The sequence below is a fragment of the Phasianus colchicus genome, chromosome 18 (genome assembly GCF_987193195.1).
Source record: "Phasianus colchicus chromosome 18, bPhaCol1.hap1.1, whole genome shotgun sequence".
Classification (NCBI taxonomy): Eukaryota; Metazoa; Chordata; class Aves; order Galliformes; family Phasianidae; genus Phasianus; species Phasianus colchicus.
In genome coordinates, this window is record NC_143453.1 from 7914237 (window position 1) to 7935438 (window position 21202).

The following is a 21202-nucleotide window of genomic DNA, read 5'->3' on the forward strand; positions in this document are numbered from 1 at the left end:
CTTCTTACCTGCTGTTGTCACCACAGCCTTCAAGTGCAGTGAATCAGGCGGCCTTGAGCTGAATGAGCATCAAGTTGTTTGGCTAACTGGAGTCTCATGCCTTTCTTTATCTCTGGTTTTTGTTTTTTGTTTATTTTCCCCCCTTTTTTAGCAGGTGAACAGAAGGCTGCCTCCATCCATCCCGCCTTGTGCTGACATTCGACACTTGCCTGTACAGCTGTGGCTTGGTTATGGTTCTGCTGCTGAGACATATATTGTTTTCAGCTGGCTGATATGATAAACTGCCACAGTTTTAAGTTTCTCCTTGGATAATATTTTCACATGATACATATGATAACAAGAAACCTGCAGTATTCTGCCAAGTTCTGGAATGTACTCTGCTTTCTATTGATCTCAGAGTTTCTCACAGACCTCAGTGGAAAGGTTAAGGTTTGCTGTCCTGCAAATTTCCAAATTTAAGTGTATTAAAGTAAAGAGCTGCCTTCTTCCTCTGAAGAATTTTGGTTTTGCTACACCACAAAGGCCTCTCCATTTTTATGACTGAAGAGTAACTTCGAGAATGTTGTTATGGGTAATGCTGTGATTGCTGTTCTAGTGTGAAAAGGACATGAAAAAGAGGTGTTCACTTAGCCTTGCTCAACTCCACTAGGAGTTCATTTCTATAATGTGTGTGTGAACGTTGAGGGATCTTCCACTTGAAGACCGTTGTGTTGGCTGTGTGCTGCAGGCTGTGCCAAGCATTGTGTTGCCTTTTAGTATCACTTATTTTGGTAATAGGACTGCTTTGGGGGTAGTCAGCATCTAAAGCATCTAAAAGGATAATGGGACCAGCACTGTGCTGGTTCTGTAGCTCTGATGGGAAAGCATCTCCAGTTTAAGGTCAGGTGGGTAACTGAGCGGAATCCAGCTCCAGGGAGGGAAAGCCCATGGCTACTGGTGCAGAGCCTTGCTGAGATGCTCATTGGGCTACAGTGTGTCATCGTATTTGGGTGATTACAGAGGAATTCCAAGTGTGTTTCATGTTAAAAACAATTACTGTACTTTAGGATCTCTAGCATAGTGTGTGAACTTCCTATTTATTAAAGCTCTGTGCTGGGGACTGAGAGTGCCCAGTGCCTGTTGGTGTCTAGTTAAGCTTTTTTTTTTTTTTTTTTCAAGAAGTCACTGTAATTTGGAACAACATCATTGACTTTCCTTGTCTGTGTGACCTCCTCAATTATGTTAGGAGGTAGTTTCCAACCTGCAGTCCTAGTTTGTGCTCTTGTTTTTTTTCCTTAACCTGGTAGTACTTACTCGGGCCTCAGTTTTCAGCAGCTCAGCAGAATCTTCCTTTGGACTTGTTTTTTGTTTTCGGTTGTTGTCTCTTCCAGCAGCCTGCACTCCACATGAAGAGCTTTGTGGCTAGGTTAGTAAGCACAGGGGGAGTCGCAGGGAGCGCAGACTGTTCCTGCCTGCACCATTGAGTACACTTAAAAGGAGTTGTTCTTCCCCACCCCTGCATTGAGTTGTATGGGAATGGCAGTGAGTCACAGCAGCAGGAGCTGTGTGAGCCAGCACAGCCCACTCCTGAGATTTTTAGGATGCATGAGGTTTCATCAACGCAAAGGATTTGGAGGGGGTGGGAAGGAGGGAAGACCATTCTTTTCCTTTCATACTGTACTAGCCCAAGTCAGATAATTTAGTGAATGTGCAGGAAGCTGAATGTCTGACTTGATCGTGCAAAGGGAGTTGGGTTGCACCAACTCTGACCTGCACTTCCCTGTGGAAGGAAAGGCAGTGGAAATTACGGTGCTCTTGAATTGCCGTACCTAAAGGCTGCAGTGTCTGGTGGTTCTGTATCTTGGCTCAGCTTGAGTATTCAAGCATTTGAGATTCCTCTAAACTGCCCAGCCAATGCCCCGTGACTGCAGGACTAATGGTGGTAGAGTCCACATCTTCCTGGGCCTTCTGCAGAATTGATTAGGGACAGGTGCTGGTTGTGGTGGCTGCTTGGGTTTCAGCAAACTGGTGTGTATGTACAGGGAAAGGTAACATTGGTAGTAGACTGGTACCAGTGGAAAACACTAGTCTTTTGGAGACACCAGTTTTAAAGAAATCTGTAACATTTGAGGCTATTTGTGAGTGATTTTGCTGTCTGTTTTGCAAAGAAATGCATCTTTTGCATCTTAAAGACATGCAAGAGTTTCATTGTGACTTGAAGCTTTGAAGGAAAATGAACTTCCAGAGATGTAACAAATCAGTGGAGCGCACATCACTCTTCTTCGTGAGGGTGGGATATTACATTCGTGAAGTCTCTGTGCTCCTAAGTGGGAAGAATATTCCTCTGGTTAATAAAGACCTTTTCGTTCACAACAGAACATTCTGAAAGAACATGCTGATGATGACCAAAATCTTGCGATTTCGGGTGTCCCTGTGGTCAGCTGGCCCAAGAAGACCCCAAAGGTAATGAGACACGATTACCTACTAATCATTGCTGTGCCAGGTCTTGGTGGTTTTTCTGCTGTATTCTGGCAAAGTGTTTCATATGATACTTAGGCAGCAGCTATCACTTCCAACATGGAAGGTTATTTTTGATAATTTTATGACTATATGTTGAAGCAGAACATAAAGGTACGTCAGTAGGGAGAAACGGGCAGTTTCTATTTAAAAAAGAACTTGTTTAGGCTTCACTTATCTGCATAAAACTTGGATATGACTTGGTCATTCACTAATTGCAGCTAAATCTGAAAGTGTTGATGTAATATTTTGTGTAAGTTTCAATGCCATGTAAATGCTATAGACCAGTCACTTAGTAAATACTTGGGTCTGGATGAGGAGGTGTTTCTTTTCTTATACTGTGAGAACTCCTATATTTTCTGTACATCTTCCACTAACTTCAAAGGGTTGTTTTCTGTACCCATACCTTCATTTTTCCTCCTTTATATGGGAGTAATTTTCTTCACAAAACTGTGAGGCTTGCTTCGTTAATGCCTGCAAAGAATTTGAAATAATTAAGAATAAAGTCAAAAGGGTGACTGTTATTTATAACAGTGGTATGCTTGCCACACTCCAGTTATTCAGCATGCTGTAAAAGCAGCTTTGCTTATTTAGAAGATGTCTCATCGCTTCTATTTTTACTGTCATTTTTCACTGAATTAGTTTTATAATACATAGTTTCCCTAGAAATGCTGAAAGGGTCAATCAACTTAAATCAGGCTTCTATGTGAAAATCTGTTGTTACTATGATTGTATATAACTTTCAAATCATTAGCTGAGCAAATTACTTTCCCCGTTCTCTCTTTGCTGGTGTTCTTGCTGTGGCTGTACATTTAGTCACTTGTAGCTGAGAGTTTGCTGTTTTCAGATGGGAAGTGGGAAACCATAAACTTCAGCAGCTGCCAGGGAAGAGTGGAGCAAAGTGAGCAGGAGTTGTGCTTCTGGTTTATTTCTGTCTTTTAGCTGGGTGCATTTCAGATCAGTTATATCTTGTCAAATACGTTTTTCCCTTCTGCATTATAATAGATCCATAGAAATATGCATTGTGTTTAAAACATTGATGTAACTGAAAATAACAACTTACTCAAACAATAATTTGTTTAAAAACTGTGAGAGGAGTAGGTGTCAGATTAGTCACTCTGCTGCTCTGATAGCTGCTGTTCGTTCACTGGTCAGGTATCTCCAGACATGGAATAAAGCAGGATCTCTTGGAGCAGAACTGGTATGTGAAACTTGCAGAACAGATCTAAGAAACAATTGGTTCTTGTGCTGTGTTTTTTGAGCGCCTGGTAGAAGCAAGGATCTTAATGTTTGGAGGTTTTTAGAAGCTTTGGTGTTTGCTCGTGTTCTTGTTCATTTTATTTTGGAATTGTCAATAGATGGCTCATTGCTTATATTTGGCAGCATAACTGTAACTGTAAAAGATTCTGATTTTTTTTGTGCAATTTTATCTCATTCCTTTTCGCAAAATCCATCTTGCTGGCTGCAGGATTTTGGCTTTTTAGCTTTCTGGTGCTTGTTTTCCAGTAGCCTTTTTAAAAGCAGAATGTTTTAAAGGCATCCATGCTAAGTTACAATAACAATTGTGTGCATCACAGAAACAAGAGGAAGACTTTCACAGAGTCAGGCTTTATCCTGAAGCTGGCAAATGGAAACTTGTAACAGAAGTAGTTCTTTCACCACAGTCTTCGTATTTACTTTAATTAATCAGTGATTAATTGGAGATCAACTTGTGTTATGCTGAAGCTGAAAGGCTTGCAGCAGATAGGGCTGAATGTTTTGCAGAAGAAGCTTATTTCCTGGACTCTTCTAATGCCAGACATCTGTATCACCTGCCATGTCCCAGCTGCCTCCCTCCTCTGGGAACAGGCCAGGAGGACACGTCTTAGTGTTGTGTCTTTGAGCCCCAAATTAAAATACGTTAGAAAGACAGTATAGGAGAAATCTGTATAAAAGCAGTGATGTAAGTGGTTAAGCTTCATTAGCTTTCCTTTGTCCCCTGTGAATCCTGATGATGAAACAGAAGGTTTGACAGAGAAGAAAACCCTTAGGGAGGATGAACTCCCTTAAAATGGGGTTTCAGCTGGTGGAGCAGGGCTGGAAGGCTCCATGAACATTGAGCGCAAGGCAGGGAAGTAACACCTGGTGGTAGTTTTGCTTGCTGCAGCGTTACTCTTCCAGCATACGGGAGAAATGCCAGATATTTCAGTGTCTTTCTGGAGATGTTGGTGTGAAAAGGAAGGGCAGATAGGGTGCAACGTGGTACTGGCTTTGGTGGGGCTGGTGTGAAGACATTACAGTGGTACACCAGCTCCAGGGGGAGGAGGATGTCTGATTTAGTCCTTTAAGCAAAATAAGCAAAACTGAAATTCAGGAAGAGCAGGCAGTAAATGAAAAAACGTGGCTCTTCCTTTCTCCCAGGAGAAGCCTCCAGAAGAAATTTAGAAAGACAAGAGCAGCAGATGGAGAAGGAAGAATAAAGCCGGCACTAAATGCCAAAACATTTCAAAGAAAATGGAAATGACTGTAAAGAAAGGAGGGGAAGAGACTACAGACAGCAAGGGAGGAGGATGAGGAGAGGACCAAGCATTTAAAAGAGGTGGAATGAGGAAAACATAGGGCAGAGGTAGAAAACTCTTGGAAAAGTAAAACATCCTTGGAGAAGGAAGGGCTGGTGAATGGCTTAAGCTTGTGAATAACACAAGATGTGAAAGGCCCTGCTTAGCTAGGCTGACTCTCTTTGGAAATAATATATCCTTAGTAATCAGTGATTATAGAAGCAGCAAATAATATTTCCCTTTAAAATTGAGTCACAGTTTCTTTTACGCGCTGTTGGTGTGGTGTGCCAACAGCGTGCACAGCTCTGCACTGCAGAACAGCAGTTTGAAGACTGAAATTCCAGGGCTTAGAAAGGAAACGTGTTCTCTCCCCTTGAATTTCAGTTCAGAGTGGATAAGGCAACGGGCAAGACACTGAATTAAGTATGTGAGTCCCATCCATATGCCGTGGCCCCATTTCACATTGCTTGTGTCTATCCTTTCTAAAGGCATTTGGGGCTGTCAGATTTACTGCAGCTCTCTCTAAAAAATTTATTCACTGAGAAAAGAAACAGAAGTAGCAATCAAAAATGTTTTTGCGAGGAGATAAAATAAATAGGCAGCATTTGATGATCTTATATTTGGTGTACAAAATGAGAGGCAAAGGTCTGTGTTCTGCTCCCAGCTCTACTGCAACCTGGTGTCATACAAGGCAAATGACACCTCTCCTCTCCCTGAGCCTTCCCAGATTAGAGGATCCTGCTTCTCTTCCCAGGAGTGAAATTAATCTTTATAAAGATCTGTGAAACATTCAGCAGAAAGCTTTGTAGTAAAACATCCGGATCATTATTATTTTATGGTAATAGGGGAGTAGCATGCAATTCATAGGCACCTCTTCGGGATCATACTTACTCATCTTTGTGGCTTTTTTGCAAGAACCTTTTGGAAGTGAGAATTGGCCCTGGAAGAGAATGTTTTCAGAAGTCCATTTTCAGAAGAGGCCTATCTGCTAATGATTCATTTAACAGTATGTTTGATTTGCTGAGGATCCTAGGATATTCACAGTGATCCTAATTTAGTCCTCATCAGAGGATCAGGAATGTGAAATGTTACATGTCCTGACGTAGGGCTGACTGTGTGTGTACCTGCTGGCTAGACAGCACATTTCTGCTGGCAAGTGTGCAGCTGTTAATATGTTCCCAGCTTTGCTGGTTTGTGCAACAGTAGTTTGTCCTTGCTTGGTGCTGAGCCCTGTGTTTTATTGCAGTGACAGTCTGCTGTGCGAAAGGACGAACTCTGTAGGATGTACTGCCTCAGGTTTTTGATTTCTTACCCTATGGGAGTGAGAACAAAGTGTACGAAATGAGCTCCTTCCCGGCCCTGGGATGTGGACTTTGGGGTGGTGGGCAAGGGGAGCAGAGCCTGGCTTACACTAAAGTCACCACTGTGGCACATCTGTGATCACTGATGTAAAGAGCTGCCATCAAAGGTTGTCTTGAAGCCCTCCCTCAAGATTTTCAGCCCTACAGTACTGAATTTCCCATTTAATCTGTGCAAGAATTAGGGCTAATGTTTTATGAAAGGACCTCAGAGCAGAAAATACGTATTTTTTTCCAGCCATTTCCTACTTCTGGAAGGCAATAGTCAGCTGTAGTAGCACGTAATTGCACTCTGTGGAAGTGCCTTCTGTTTTTATTGTGATAAAGATCTTTAGCTGTCTATGAAGAGCAGCTGTAAAGAAGTAAAATGTGTTTGGCCTGACTCTGTTGTTCTGTGAAGAGTGAGAAATGCAGACAGAGCTGGATTCTCATCTCTTTTACCTGACACAAACCTGGAACCGCTGCATTTGTAGTGACAGCAAGCATCCAGGTATATACGGGTCTGGCTGGGAGCAGGAGATGAAGCTGTAATTTTCAGTGGCTGGTTAATGATACTGGAAAACATGGCTGTTTTTTTGACCCTTTGCTCATTCACTTTTTTCATGATATTGTTACTTCTTGATTTTAAGAGAAGATACTTGAAAAGTATTGGAGGGCAGTGCTAATATCCCTGTTTAAAATTAGTGACTACATGTCGCAACTTGAAATGTTTGTCTTTCTAGTAGCTGTGGCATCTTGCAACAGTGACCCCACATTTCCTTTTGTTGTTTCAGATCTGTTCCTTCATATCAGAAATACACTCCATGTATTCTGAGGAATTGGAGCGAGGTCCCATTTGCCCTCTCTGTGCTGTGCTGTTACATCCCTGTTACTGCTTCTCAGTTGCTTTTTTCATACTATTAAGCTGGAAAGCAGTAGTAACTTTGGTCTTTTCCAGTACAGAAGCCATACCACGTTTGATCATCTCTATGGTTTTATTCTAGTTCCGCTAGAGGTGGTTTTGAGATGAGGGTGGGTATGGGACTCCAGGACCACAAATAGTATTAAAGATGCAGCATTTAAGAGAGGAGGCAAGAAGAACATGCCTTGTTCAGCATGGCACAACAAAGTTGAAGGGAGAGATGATTGCTGTGTGTGAGTACTTCAGGGAATATAAATATCAGGGGAGGAGAAAAGTTATTTTATTTAGTGGGCAAAGTTGGCATGAGAACAAGCACAAACATATCATAAATAAATGTAGTCTGGAAGTAAAGTTTCTGATCATTGTTCATGGTCTGAACTAAACAGCACACACAAAAAGTAGACAACAGTGATGAGAAGGGTGTTAGATTCTTAGACATTACCTGTATTTTAAATAATGAAAGGCCATGATATTAGTCAGTCTCTCAGTCTGTCCATATCTGGAGCCCACAAACGTCCCCAGGCATGTTTCTAGCAAGGAAACTTTCTTTCTTCTTTGTATTTTACATCAGTAATGCTTGGAAGGGAAGAAGATCTATCAGTTTCTAGTAAGAGCTTCTTTAAGTATGGCTCCAGTTTTATGAACATATACATAACCTCGTGCATTGGATCATCAGAAGTACTTAGTAAATGGTTTAAGAATCAGTGGATGCAGCAAATTTGAATGCAAGTAGAAATTAGAAGAAGAAGCATCAGTTCAAGAGATTTGATAAATTGCAACTTGAAAAAGATCTTAGCTGTGGTTTTTCAGAAGCACTGGGCATTGTTTTACATCTCATTTTCATTACATTCAGGGGAAGAGGTGCTAGGTGGACAAAGAACATTCTTGAAAACCTTTGAATAAATACTTCCAGTTTTTACTTGCTTGCTTACTAAGAATTCCTACCATAGCTCCTGCTAGGCCAGCTCCACCCAGAGCAGCGAGAGCGCGGAGGTGCTACTTACAGCAATTAGTGCTTTAACCTGAGTGGTGTCTGAAGCAGATCTGAGCATGTAGAAATGGCACAACATCAAAACAGCATCGGTTCCAGGAGCCTGCCCGGGGGCTACCACCAGCAAGGCTACATTCCTAGTAGCAGTGGGAAACCTGTGCCAAATTCCCCAGGACGGGCCAGCCTTGGATATCTGTTCAGGTACTTCCTGTGACAATAGGAACATCTTAAAAAGCAAATGCTGACAATGGAAAACAAGCATATGAAAACTAAAGTGAAAATTCAGTCTTGTGTAGGAAAGTAACAGGGAAAGGGAAGAAAAAAAAGGCAGAAGGACACCAGAAGAATTCTGTGTAGTTTGTTGGACTTTGTATTTTTTCTGGTTGTGATTCACATTGAGTTTTACTTCAGTTGTTGAAATGCCACAAGAACAAGAAGAGGATTGAGACTGTTGCATTTTGTCCTTGCCAGGCACCAGTGTAAAGGTGTCTGAAGTGATCTCACACAGCACTGCCTGACCCCTGCTTGGCATCAGCAACAGTTACAAATGCCCAGCTGTGCAAGACTTGTGTATAGGAATGTGTGTTAGGAATCCTTTTGGTTGATAAAAAGCCCTGATTATTAAGTTCTTCTATTGCAAATCAGACAACTATTAATAGTTACCAGATGCTAATAATTCTTCTACCAGAAAGTAGCTTAAGTACAAAAGAAAATCAAGATCAAAATCAATTAAAATTTGTTTTTCTCTTTACTGATTTCAATTTTGATTGGAATAAGTGATTTAAGTAATAGGGAAGAATTTTTGTTCTTTTACACCAAAGGGACAGTAGTTGCCATTGAGAGGAGAGTTCCCACATTTATTCAGACAGGTGCCCCAGTTCTGGCTCCTGACAGAGCCATTAAGAAGTGAAACCACATAGCTGGGGTTGGGGGAATTTTTTTTCCTTTTTTAAGGGGACTTCCCAGTGTAGCTGTATGCATACAGAACCAAGCCTTTTCCCTGCTAACTCTTTGGGAGCAGGAAGAAACCTGATGCACCAGAAGTGAGGACTCCTTCAGGTACTTTGCAAAGGAGTTCAGAGTTGCTGACGCTGCTAAGAGCTTGTGTGAAATGCCTGCTTTCCTGGGGGCAGCTCCTTGCCTGGCTTGTTTATTTTTCTGAGCACTTCGATCTCTTACAAACAGGAGTTCTTGAGACAAATTTGTTTCTGCAATAACTCCACACAGGCTGGAGGAGTCTCAGGGTTTGGTGCGTGTGTATCATACATAACGTGCCCAAGGAGCTTCGCTGCGTGTTGCCTCAGAGTCAGTCTAAAAGCTTTGCCTGGTGACTTGACAGATTATTTCTCACCTCAAGAGGCTGTACTTGAAATATTGTGTCCCTTCAGGGAGTAATTATAAATAGCAAGGACTTGAATGAGCACCTTCTTAATCTTCCATCTTTGACTTAATATTTTCCCTTCTTATCAACTCCCAGCCATTTGCTTTGAAATTTGACCGATACCTTTATGTGATTAATACATCAAACAGGTAAATTAGAGCCTTTTTGGCTCAGAGTAGAAATTTGAACAGATTGGGAAAAATGAATAGACATCTCTTTTTTCAAACTGTTGATTTAAAAGTATTGTACTGGAAAATTTATGTGTTCTTCCCCATTGTCATTCTTCCAACATATGCGAGAATATTCAGTAACGTGAGTTTTTCTAACTAAGGTCTCGATTGCCATTTTTCAAGGTAGCTGCTTTCTCTTTATTCCACAACAGTAGAAGTGCTGATGAAAACTACTTCAGTCATAAGACCTTTTTTGAATGTGGTGGATGTGAACTGAGCTGATGGGTCTAAGGTTGTGTCGCTAGGAGCCTGACTACCTTCATTGCTGAATTGGCCAGCAAAACAAAAAAAAATCTGAGACTGTGATCTGATTAAGTCTTCAAGCATCCTTGTGTTCTCCCCCGCCCCAAGATGAAAACCATTCAAGCTTTAAGTTACAAATCTGAGAGTTAATAGTTTTGTTTCTGGATCGAAGCACATTGGCAGAGCAATGTGGAAGGCGTTTGTCATTCCACAGTTATGTGCTGTGCAATTACGGACATTAATCCTGCATGCACTTTTCAGAACAAAATTGAATTGTATGTTCTGTCCCTGAGAAGATGGCTTCCTTTTAGATTCCATAGCACACTGAAATTAAAGTCTGCTGAGAATATAAATGAGGTCTTGTTTCAACTTCATGACTTTCCTGCAGGCACTAGTAGACCAATACAAGGCGCAGAAGTGCTCTTCTTTTTGAAAATCAGCAAATCTAACAAAAGAAGTGGAGACAGTCTGATGAAAGCTAAGCAGCTTTGTGAGTCTAGAGTGTTTTGCTTGTTTTTGTCCTGGATGTTTTCCTACAAACCCAATTCAGGTCTGTAGGTGACAGTTGAGCACCTGTGCTCTCATGGGGAAAACTGTCCTTCAGCTCTTTGTTTGCTTACATTTCAGCACACTGTTTGCCTCTCATTGTTTGGGTTTGGTCTCTAGATTTGAAAGCTGCTGCCAGATATTGGACACAACTGTCTCAGCAAGAGCATTCTGTGCTGTGTGGCAAAGCACACCGAGCCACTTCAAGGAAAACAGGTTGCATATTCTGGTTAATCCACTATTTTAGCTAGCAGCCACATCTATTTGCATGTTCCTCCACGGCGTGGCAGTCATTTCTTATCTTCTTAGGAGCCTACTTTAGTATTTTGCATTTACTGGCAGAACATGGCTCTTGGAGATGAACTGTGGTGTGGGAATGCTCCCTGATAGAAGCATTTCTAGAAGAAGGAAGCGTGGCAGGATTTCCCTCATTTCCCAGCAAGTAATTCCATTGTGCCACAGCTTTTCCTGTACAGAGTGCATTTACACCTCCAGATCTCAGGTGCTGCTGGGTTTGTTGGTGCCTGCCTGTTCCCACACATCTGATGCTGTGAGGGTAGAAGACCTCAGTGATGTATCAGTACATTCCCAAGATTCGGTGGTTTTGCTTTATATGGCAGATATGTATGATGTTTTAGTATGCTTAGAAAGCAGTCTTATTTTATTTGTAAGATGACATAGATGACATGGTGGCTTTTTGATTTTGTAGGTTTTTGTTTTGCTTGTTTTTTAAATCCCTGAGAAAGATTAAGTAAGTAAGTTACAAGCATCACATTCGGCCTGGGCTCTTGGTGTTTCATGTGCTCCTCCCCTGTTATGCTGTAATAGCCCAGGGTTGTGCTGTCTAGAGTGGTGCAGTCCTCTCCTTCTTTGCTTCCATGTGTTGGATACTGGTTAGAAGGTATGGGCACTATGTGGAGGGAGCGATCAGTGTGTTATTCTTAATTGAGTTACCTTATTTGATCCAAGGTTGATGATTCAGACAGCTTATTAAAGAGATTGTGGTGATGCATCTGGTGACTGCTCTTATGTCATTGTTCAGGTAAAAGAAATAATAGGAAGTGCTAGGATGGTGATACTGGGTGAATAGTTGAAGATGAAAAGAGAGCTGTCAGAGCATCTCTGACAGTGTGGAGAGTGACTGAGATATTGGCTAGAAGTCTGGAGAAAAGCATTCTGAAATTTGCCCAGATCCAACAGCTAGAATCATATTTCTTGTGAGCAGACATGTGGACCAAAACAGCAATCCTTAGAAAGTGACAGGGTAACTCCTTTACCCTGATGCAGAACAAGATGTGATTCATAAACATCTCTACGGGGTTTGCCTTTAAAAAATGTTTCACCTCAAATAGAGAATCACAGAATCATAAATCATGGAAGGGACCCACAAGGATCACCTAACTCAGGATGTTCTGTGATGAACTCCACTGTATGACTGATACCACAGGTTCTGTTTGGCACCAAGCACTGATAGCCACAACTGAGATCTGTTGGTCCTGGAGCAGCTCAAGAGCAAGTATACAGAGTGCAGGGGTGGTAGTCTCACTCCCCTCACATTGGTTTTACTACTTAAGGATATTTGCATGAGAATAAAATCCAGTTCTTTGGCACTCATCTGCTCCTGCTGTTTATTCTTCGCTTGAGGTTATTGTCTCAGTTTGTGACAACATAATTGGTTTCTGTGGAGAAGATTATGATATTGACTTATATACGAGTTCAGGTGAGGAGCAATCAGCACCAACAGTTCAGAATAGAAAGTACTCTGTTTGCATGCAGCTCTCACTAAGGCTAGTTCAGCAGTTCAATTAAGGATGTAATTTATTACTTATATCACACACATTACATCACGCAAGGCTGCAGTGTGGACACAGTTACAGCAGTACAGGCATGGCTTGGGTCGGTGCTCATTCTGTTTTCTAAACTGCTGTAAACTGTGCCAGGACTGTCAGATGTGCACTGCTAGAACTGCTTGCACAAGGGTAGCTCGCTGTTTGCTGTAATTTAGTGTTCTCTGGTGTAGACAAGCTGAAAGGATCATGCTGGAAAATGCTCTCTTAATAGTTCTTTTCGTGTATTAAATATATCTGTGAATGGTTAGCTGCTCTTGTACAAGATGAGATTTTAGAGAGCAATTGCAATCAGAAAAGTTCATTTTATTATGTTGTTCTCCCTCTTTTCCCAACTCCCAAATTGCTAATTTATATCCTATCCTATGTGATTTTTTTTTTTTTAATGTCAGCTCTACAAAGTTTACCCAGCATCTGAAAATCACTCTGTAATCTTGGTGTGTGCATCCTCCTGCTCCTAGAACATAGAATCACAGCATGGTTGGCTTGGAAGGGACCTCAAATAGCCCGGCCCCAACCCCTGGGCTGTCTGCCCCTCAGCTCAGGCTGCCCAGGGCCCATTCATGGCCTCAGGCACCTGCAGGGATGGGGCAACACTGCCAGGGCCTTGCAGCTCATTCGTCACTTGTGTTCTGGAAGGGGCAGAGTGGAGCAGACTTCCAGGGTGGCTGAGGAGAACAGCTCAGCACTTGGTGCTGGTGGGCCAAGCAGGTACTGTGAGCAGTAGGATGTGTTGTGAGAGAAGGGAGGAGGGTGAACTACGTTGGGATCTAATTTGCTGTGAATCATATTTCACCATGGTGGATTGGCCTTGGGGGGGATGTTCCAGGCTATTTTTTTTCCCCCAGGTGGAGGTCAGCCCGTGGGCTGGTGTGGGACTGGGCATCCTCATGTAAGCTGTTCCAGAAGCACCAACGCTGCTGCAAGCAGGTTGCTTACTCTAGCTTCCTATCTTCAAGCTCTCCTTTGTAGGCCTCTAGCAAGACATACATCCCCCCCTTTCCTCTCCAGAAAACATTGCATTCTGCTCTAACCTTGTGATTCAGAAAGCCAAGGCCTTAGGCACATGCCTTTCGTGCCTGGCCTTTCATCTGCTCCAGCTCTGCCTTGTGTGCAAACACAATGGAGGGAGAGAAACCCGAGGAGCCGCTGAGCTCACCGAGGGCCGGCTGCGAGCGAACGCCTGGCTGCTGGCAGGGTGGGACGGCACCATCGCTTCCCATAATGTGTTGGCTGGCAGGAGGACAGCAGTGCAAACAAGAAATGGAGATTTAACGTGTTCACAATGAGGAAGGGCCATCGTTACGTTACGCGATGCACTTGGCTTTGTCAGCAGCTGCCTGTCGCTGTGTTAAAGTTTGGCTGAACTTTGTTAGGTGGAGCAGGGCCACGAGGCGGTGTGAAGGCACAGGGCAGCGTGGTGCTCCGCAGAGCCACGGGTGTTTGTTTGTGGGGCCACGTGGTGACTGGGGCTGGGGAACGGAGCTGGAACTCATTTGGCAGAAATCCTGATGCAGAGACCATTAGGTGTGCTGCTTTATGGCTTCTCGGTTGCTCAGCACATGCAAATATTTAATCTCATATTTAATTCGACAGTGTGGGCGTAGGAGCCAGAGGCAAAACCCTAACAACTGGAATGGAATCGGGATTTCCCCTGAAAGCAAGGCCCACAAATCCAATGGGAAACGTAATTCCCAGCGCTGCGATTCGGGCCTGGCCGCCGCGACCCTCGGCGCTGAGCCGCCCGGGCCCGGAGCTCCGGCGGCGGGGCGGCCATCTCAGCGCGCGGAGCGGGGCCGGGCCGAGCGCTTCCCCCGGAGCGGGGCTCCGCGGCGGCTCCCAGGCCGCTCGCAGCCCGGCTCCTTTGTCTCCGCGCTCCGGCCCGGCCCACCCGCAGGCCCCGCCGCCCGCTCCGCTCCGCGCGATCCCCGCCCGCGGGCGCCCGGGCCCGGCCGGCCTCGGGCTTCGGGGCCGCCGCCCGGCGCTGCCCCACCGAGCGGCCGCGCCGTCCCCGCTGTCCTCGCGGAACGGCTTTGTGCGAGCGGGCCGCGATTGGCCGCGGCGCCAGGGCCGGCCCCTTCCTGGCTGCCTGGCATGAATATGCACGGCCCCCTTCCTCCTCCTCCTCCTGCATGTGTGTGTGTGTGCGGGGAGCGGGGCTCCGCCAGCAGCGCCGCTCCAGCCATGTCAGCTCGGCTCCGCCTGGGCCCACCATGAGCCATGGCCATGTCTGCGAGCGCCGACGAGGAGGACTACGAGTCGGAACCGGAGCCCGAACCGGGACCGGGGCCCGAGCCGGGGCCGGAGCAGGTCCGGGGCGGGCGGCGAAGTTTGCAGCGGGAAGGGAGGGGAGGAGGCCGGGCCGGGCCGGCAGCGGGGCCGGGAACAATGTGGGGCCGGCAGCGGGCCCGGCTCGGCCCGGCCCGGCGAGAGCGGAGGCGCCGCCGCGGCCCCGGGCGTGTCCGCGGCCCCCGGGTGGGAGCGGGGCCGGGCAGGGCAGCCCCCGGGGCCCCGCGGGGCGGGAGGGGCGGGGGGGCCCCGCGGCCGCCGTGGGGTGTGGGTCGGGTTTTGTAGCCGGCTGCCTCGGAGGGCTGCGGGACTTCGGGCTCCGGTGCCGGGTCCCGGCGCCTCGTGCCGGGCCGGGTCCGTGGGCAGGATCGCGCCCGCGGATGGGGGTGTGGAGCGGAGCGGTGGGTGCGTGTTAAAATGGAAAGAGAACTTTTATTGCTGCTCGCGGGGTTTGTTTTTCGAAGGTTCTTCTTTCCCTTTGGGGGAAGGAGAAGAAACTTTCTGGATTTATGGAGTAATCTGTGAAAAATAATCCAGAACATATGTTCTAGATCGAGTAGTTCGCTCTTTAAGAACTACCTGAGCAATTGAAAATGCACCAGGAATAGGATTAAACATGTGCGTGCAATTTAACTGTGAAGTCGTTTTTTTTGTTCATAATTCAAGGTGTTTTGCTCCTTCAGATAGTCTCATCATTTGCTTCTAAAGACAAGTTAGCTCACGGGCCGGGTGCTCCGTCTGTTCTCCAGACCCCACCTCGCTCCTTGTGCTTCACTTTGCATTGCCCCGAGAGATCAGAGCTGGAAGTTTGGCTGCGGTGTGCTCAGGGCACGGATCCGGTGCGGACACGGAGAGTTGGAGCTGTGCTGTGATATCAGCTCAGACCAGGCCAGGTCTTGGAGGAGTCACTTCACTGAGGCTCCGCTGCATTCCGTGGGTGGTGTGAGCACATGGGCTCCTTCGCTGCTCAGCTCTCAGCCCCTGCCCGTCCTCAAACTTTGTCCCTCGCTAGGCCTCTTGAATTTGCTTCCCGATTCCGATGTGATTCCTGTATAGTTTTTTAAAGAGCTCACGGGTCGGGGAGCAGTTTAGTCTCAGCTGCATTGCACCAGCTGTGAAATCACTGTGGAAGGTGCAAGTTCTGGCTGGAGGAATTTGGGAGGTTGGTTGTATTGTGGGATTGTTTTGGTAGAATTTTATATCTAACAGCATAACAAAAATTAACGTGAAAAAGTGGAGAGCCTTTCTGTGGAATTCCTGAACTTAAATTACAGCTCTGTGACCTGTGCAGCAAAGCCTTGTGCAGCACTTTTCTTTCTCTTTGTTTAAGACAGCCTCGGTGGTGCAGACCCAAGCATGGCTCCAGCTGAATTTTCATATGAGCCTGCTTTAACATGTGCAGTTACCGTGCCTGCTGCCCAGAATGGTGGCTGTTACTCTGTGGTGATGTGCCAGGTGTGCAGCAGGTGGAACGCTCCGGCTCTGCAGGTGTAGCTCAGCAGCACAATATTGGTGTGTGGGTAGGAGCCGTGGTGTTGTCGCTCCTGGTTTCTTCCAGCTTCTACCTTCAACCTCTCATTTTCCCTTAGTCCATGGCTAGGCTGAGAAGGTCAGGACTCATGTTTCGCAGCACGGGTGTGGATAGGATTTACTGCACTGCAGTCAGCACCAGCGGCGGGTTGGGAGCACGAGGGCCTGGGCACATGCCCTGACCTGCTGGGCTGCTCGGGGTAGGACACAACATGGTTTGTGGCAGTGACAGTTCCTCCAGCGGAACTGTGTGTGTAAACAGGGTGAGAAGAGTGTTCCTAGGCAGCAGTGGTGGAGTTTCTCCCAAGCAGCAGTAAGAAGAGAAGCTGTGTTTGTGCGAGGTGCCCCAAGTCTCTACAGTTTACTGGAGTCATTTTTTTTAACAGCTTCTACTTGGATGTAGCTTATCTACAAAAGCATATTTTTGCTGATAAATCTTATTCCATCCTCCAGGCCTAACTTCTACCTCCTCACTAGTGGAGGAAAAATAAATGGGGGCACTTGCATCAGTGCTGACGTGCAGCTTTGTCACACCTGTATCACAACGTAGCTCTGTTGGCGGAAAAGCTACTGAGTGTCACTAATGTGCAGACAGACCTGCAAGGTACAAACTCTTCCACTGACGTATGGGAAATGGCTCTCCTTCTTCAGCAGAGGAGCTCTGTGTGGTGATCTAGTGGAGGTCCCTGGGAGCTACAGGAGAGGACAAGAAGGGCTGTGGGTAGGAATCAGAGGAGATGGAAACATCTTGAGGAGCTTGGTCCTGTCTGCAGGTGGCTGGAAAGAGAGGAGTTGTGCTGCCTTCCCCTGCCTTGTTGCTTATTGCTTACCGGTGGTCTGGGACACCTCCAGCATGGCAGGAACTTGTGGGTGACATGGCTGTTGCCACTAGGGGAAACTGGAGATCTCTTTTGGGCAGATAGCTGTAGCCAGACACATGAAATCTGTGGTGTTGGCTTTCACTCTTCAGTTGTACAGCTTTTAAGAGTGTTACTGACATCCACATGATTTTTGCTGCCTTAAACTAGCTTCCTTCTCATCACCACTGAATTCCTGCAGTTGTATCATCCTTTTCTTTTTTTCCATCTCTTACTAGGGTTTCTGTAAATCGTTGAAGAGATTGAAGGGCTTCATGCTGAAGAATTGTTGGCTGGTCTGAGCTTGTCTAGGGAGCAGGGAGCGTCGTCCTCCAGTGCTTCTCCCTCATTTGAGTCAAAAAAAGCTTCTGCCACCTCTTATGTGGTGTGGAGAGGTGAAGAAATAATCAACTGGATTCCTTTTCCCTGGCACTTCGGGGATTTCTCCAGTGCCCAGTAGCATCCAATTCCAGTCTATCGAGGTGGTGTTCTAGCGGAAAACAGTTAGGAATTGTGGGTTAACATCACTTTTTTTTTCTGGGATTTGGTTATCAATTGTCAGAAAATAAATTGCCAGTGATTAAATATGTGTATTCTAATGCCATTAATACAGTTGCGTTGGTATGCAGAGCCATAAAAGGTCTAAGCACAGGACCAGTACTGCTGAAGTTCCAGGTCCTCATCTCTTTCAGTGTTGGTATTGCTGCATGGATTTGGTCAAACTGCACCAAATCAGCATAATGAGAATCTGTCCATGTGTTACAACAGGAAATCATTCCCATCCTGCAGGTGGAAAGGATGTACTAATGTGGCACGGCACCTTGAAGCAAGGAAAACTGCAGCTGTAAGATGTCTTTTCTTGGAGAGAATTACACAACAGATACATAAGCTGTTGGGATCATTCTTGGTTAGGAAGTGAAGTGCTTTGGGGTCTTGCAGCACTGGCTGTTGCTCAGTCCTTCAGATGGACTCTTCGTGTGCCCCTGGATTTCTCCAGGAGCTGCGATATGGTGCTGCTGACAGCAATTGGCTTGCTGGAGTGAGATGTGCCCAGGCCAAGGCCACTTGCAGAAGAGCTTATTTCAGGGCTGTACTGTTTGTCAGATGTGCTCTTGGAGCATCCTGGACTGTCTCCTGATATCAGCAGACCTTCATCTATGTGAAGTTCCAGCAGGGACACTTGGTGCTGGGATAGTAGTTGGAGAATGTCAGCACCTATTAGTGATGCTTTTAACAGCCGATAGCTCTTCAAGTGTTGTCTCCAAAGATTCTTCTGCTACTTTTTTTTGCTAGTCTGGGATCTTTCAAATTATTCTTTGTAGCTGTGAAGGTCAGAAATATGTTGCTATAAACATCCAAGCTGTGATTCTCTTGCAGTAAGCTCTGTGCTTCCATTAGTGCCTCTGCTGCCCCTGACCCTGCTCTTGGTCCTGAGCAGATGCTCACAACTGCTCTGAGGGTGTGAAAGTACCTGTAAGAAAGCAGAGAGAACTGGCAGCATTTCCTTTTTGTTCAAAATAAGTTGAAACTGTGATACCTGGTCTTACTCCCACATCTACACAGCCTTGTTCAAAGGCTCAAGTCACTGATGTCTGCTTCCCCCAGCAGTAGTCCATCTGTAGCACAGTTCACACTGAGTTTGGAGCTCAGCGCTTCTGAAAGATCAGTTTGCAAATCTATCCCCATCTCTATCTGAGGAGTGAGAGGGTAATCCCAAATTCATTGCTGATAGGCGGCTTTGTAGCCCAGAGTGTATTACATCTGGTGGCTGGGCAGCTGCTGCTCTCTGGCTGCTGTGGTAAACCAGCCTGGGGAGTTTCTACCATTGCCTGCTATTCAAAGGGCAGTTCTGTGGCATTGTCCTGGGAGGGCCCTGCATTGCCGTGCAGAAATGGAAGCAGCCACCAGGGATCTCTTCACCAGGTTACCTGCCAGGGCAGCTGGATTGTAAACCTACGGTCTGAGCTGGAAATCCCACAGCTTCTCTTCCCTAGCATTGACCTGGAATTCATCTGGCTGTCTGCCACGTGCTAAATAAACCCCAAGTCGTGTTGGAGGCTCCTTCTTCCCCTTGAATCCCAGCCCCTTTCTGGGATAGCAACCCACAGGCCAGATTTCTGCTGGTGAGATTTGTAAGCGGCCAAGTTAGAGCCCCTTGAAACTGGATACGAGTGGGAATTCCTACAAGGCCCCTCCAGCCTTGCTGGCTGGGACATCCTGGGCTGAGGGCGGGTTGGCTGAGCTGGCTGCTGCTCAGTTTGCTCAGACCCAGCTGGGACAGTTGTTGGTGTTTCCTGATGGGCGATGAAAGGGGCTGGATAGGTGTGTTACAAAGAGTGAGGCAGAGATCTGCCTGTCTGCTTTCTGCTGTGTGGTCGTTTATAAGGAAATCTGAGTTATACTTTGCCTTCAGACTTGTTCTTATACCTTGCCTTCCTGCTTTTTAATTTCATTTTTATGTTTTAATCAGGAATCCCAAATTCCACGTTCAAGCAAAGCCTTTTTACCACTTGTGTCTTCCCACTGACCTGGTGCTTAAGTTGCAGTCCTCACAACTAGTTTTGGGCTCTTGGTGCTGTGGCAGAGCCAGGCATTGCCTTTCTTATGGGGGGGTACTGAGTCTGAGTTTTCCTTGAGAGAGATGCATTTGAAAAAGCCCATTCTGATGGCATTGTAAGTGGTATTTGTTGCTTTAAAAAAAAATTGTGTTTAAACCTAGTGGGAAGGAGTCAAGGACTCACAGAGTCGTCTGCGTGCCGTTGATGAAGAGGAGCTGCCTGGGTTGTTGTGTGTATTTCAGTTTAACTTACTCCCTTTGGTTCGTTTTTCTCATTTCCTTTGCCAGTGGAGGCTCTAATAGAGACAGCGGAGGGGTGATTCATGCTGAGGAAGGAAATTATCTCTTATCTAGGTGCTAAGCCAGTCCTGCCAGCGCTGACTTTATCCTTGAGAGGCAGCGATGTTGGTCTAAAAGGCAAATATTTATTCTTTAGAGTGTCTGAAATTGATCTGAAATCTGTGTGTCTGGTGCAGTTTCCGATGGGAAGCTACACCTCTGTGTGTTCACACAGCACAGCGGGATCCAGCTTGTTCTGGAGGAGTGCAATTAAAACTTGTAGAAATCTGTGTAACGTTAGCAGCAGCTGAGCAGTTTTTTCTCCCACCTCAGTTACAGTGAGCAGGGTTAGTGTACAGTAGAACACTTCACAGCAGCAGGTAGAATGTTTTCCTGGCTCTTTTAAAAGCTGCAGTGGAAATTCTGCCTGGCTTCCTACGGTCCACCTCCTTCCACCTCGTCCCACCTCAGTGATCGCCCAGAATGCAGCACAAACAGAAAGTGAAACTGCTTAGATTGTGCTGTGTGTGCCGAGATGTGCAGAAAGTGAGAAGGGTATGGCAGTACCAGCACTGATGAGCTTTGTGGTCCTGTTTTTGTCATCTTTATAGCGAAAGCTGTTGGTGCAAAGGATGAGCCAAGCCAGTCTGTGTGTAATTACCTTCAGACAGTGACTTCGTTAGGAATATTTTACTTGAGATATATGTTCTTATGCTTAACAGGGAATTTCTTATTAGAACATGAAAATTAGATAAGTAGAATGAATCTGTTGCAGTTAACCTAATCATTTAAAATCTTGTTGGGTTCCTTTAATTTCTACTGTAAAAGTCATTGAATTCCAGATCTGGGATGCCCTTTTTGCACAGCATCAGTTAGTATTCTGGCTTGGAGCACTTGTTGGTATTGGATACGAGGGAAACTATTTTGGAAGGTTTTTGTAGTATTTGTGTTTTATTTCCTACCTTGCCATTTGGCAGTAGCTCATACTTTCCCTTTTCATTAGGGAGGTTGCTGTGACTTGAGCTACTGTTGCTGAACATTGCCCTGCCATATCTAGCCTCATAATTACTTTTGCTGTCTCCTTAGGCTCTTCCATTTGTGAAGGAGGAAAGCAAACCTTGTGGCTAACCTGAGCACAGTCCTAGGAGCTCGCAGCCCGA

At 45.7% G+C, this 21202-nt stretch overlaps 1 protein-coding gene across 13 annotated transcripts in view; it reads left to right on the top strand.

Moving 5' to 3' along the window:
• The window catches only part of KDM2B (lysine demethylase 2B), a 103807-nt gene that overhangs the window by 65220 nt on the left and 17385 nt on the right, over positions 1-21202 (top strand). For 12 of the 13 annotated variants that reach the window (XM_031592582.2, XM_031592581.2, XM_031592583.2 and 9 more), the window contains one exon: positions 2356-2442. The exons of the other annotated variant lie outside the window; for it this stretch is intronic. In XM_031592582.2, coding sequence (XP_031448442.2) covers positions 2356-2442 — 87 coding nt within the window. The remainder of the gene's footprint in view (positions 1-2355; positions 2443-21202) is intronic. 13 annotated transcript variants of the gene reach the window in all.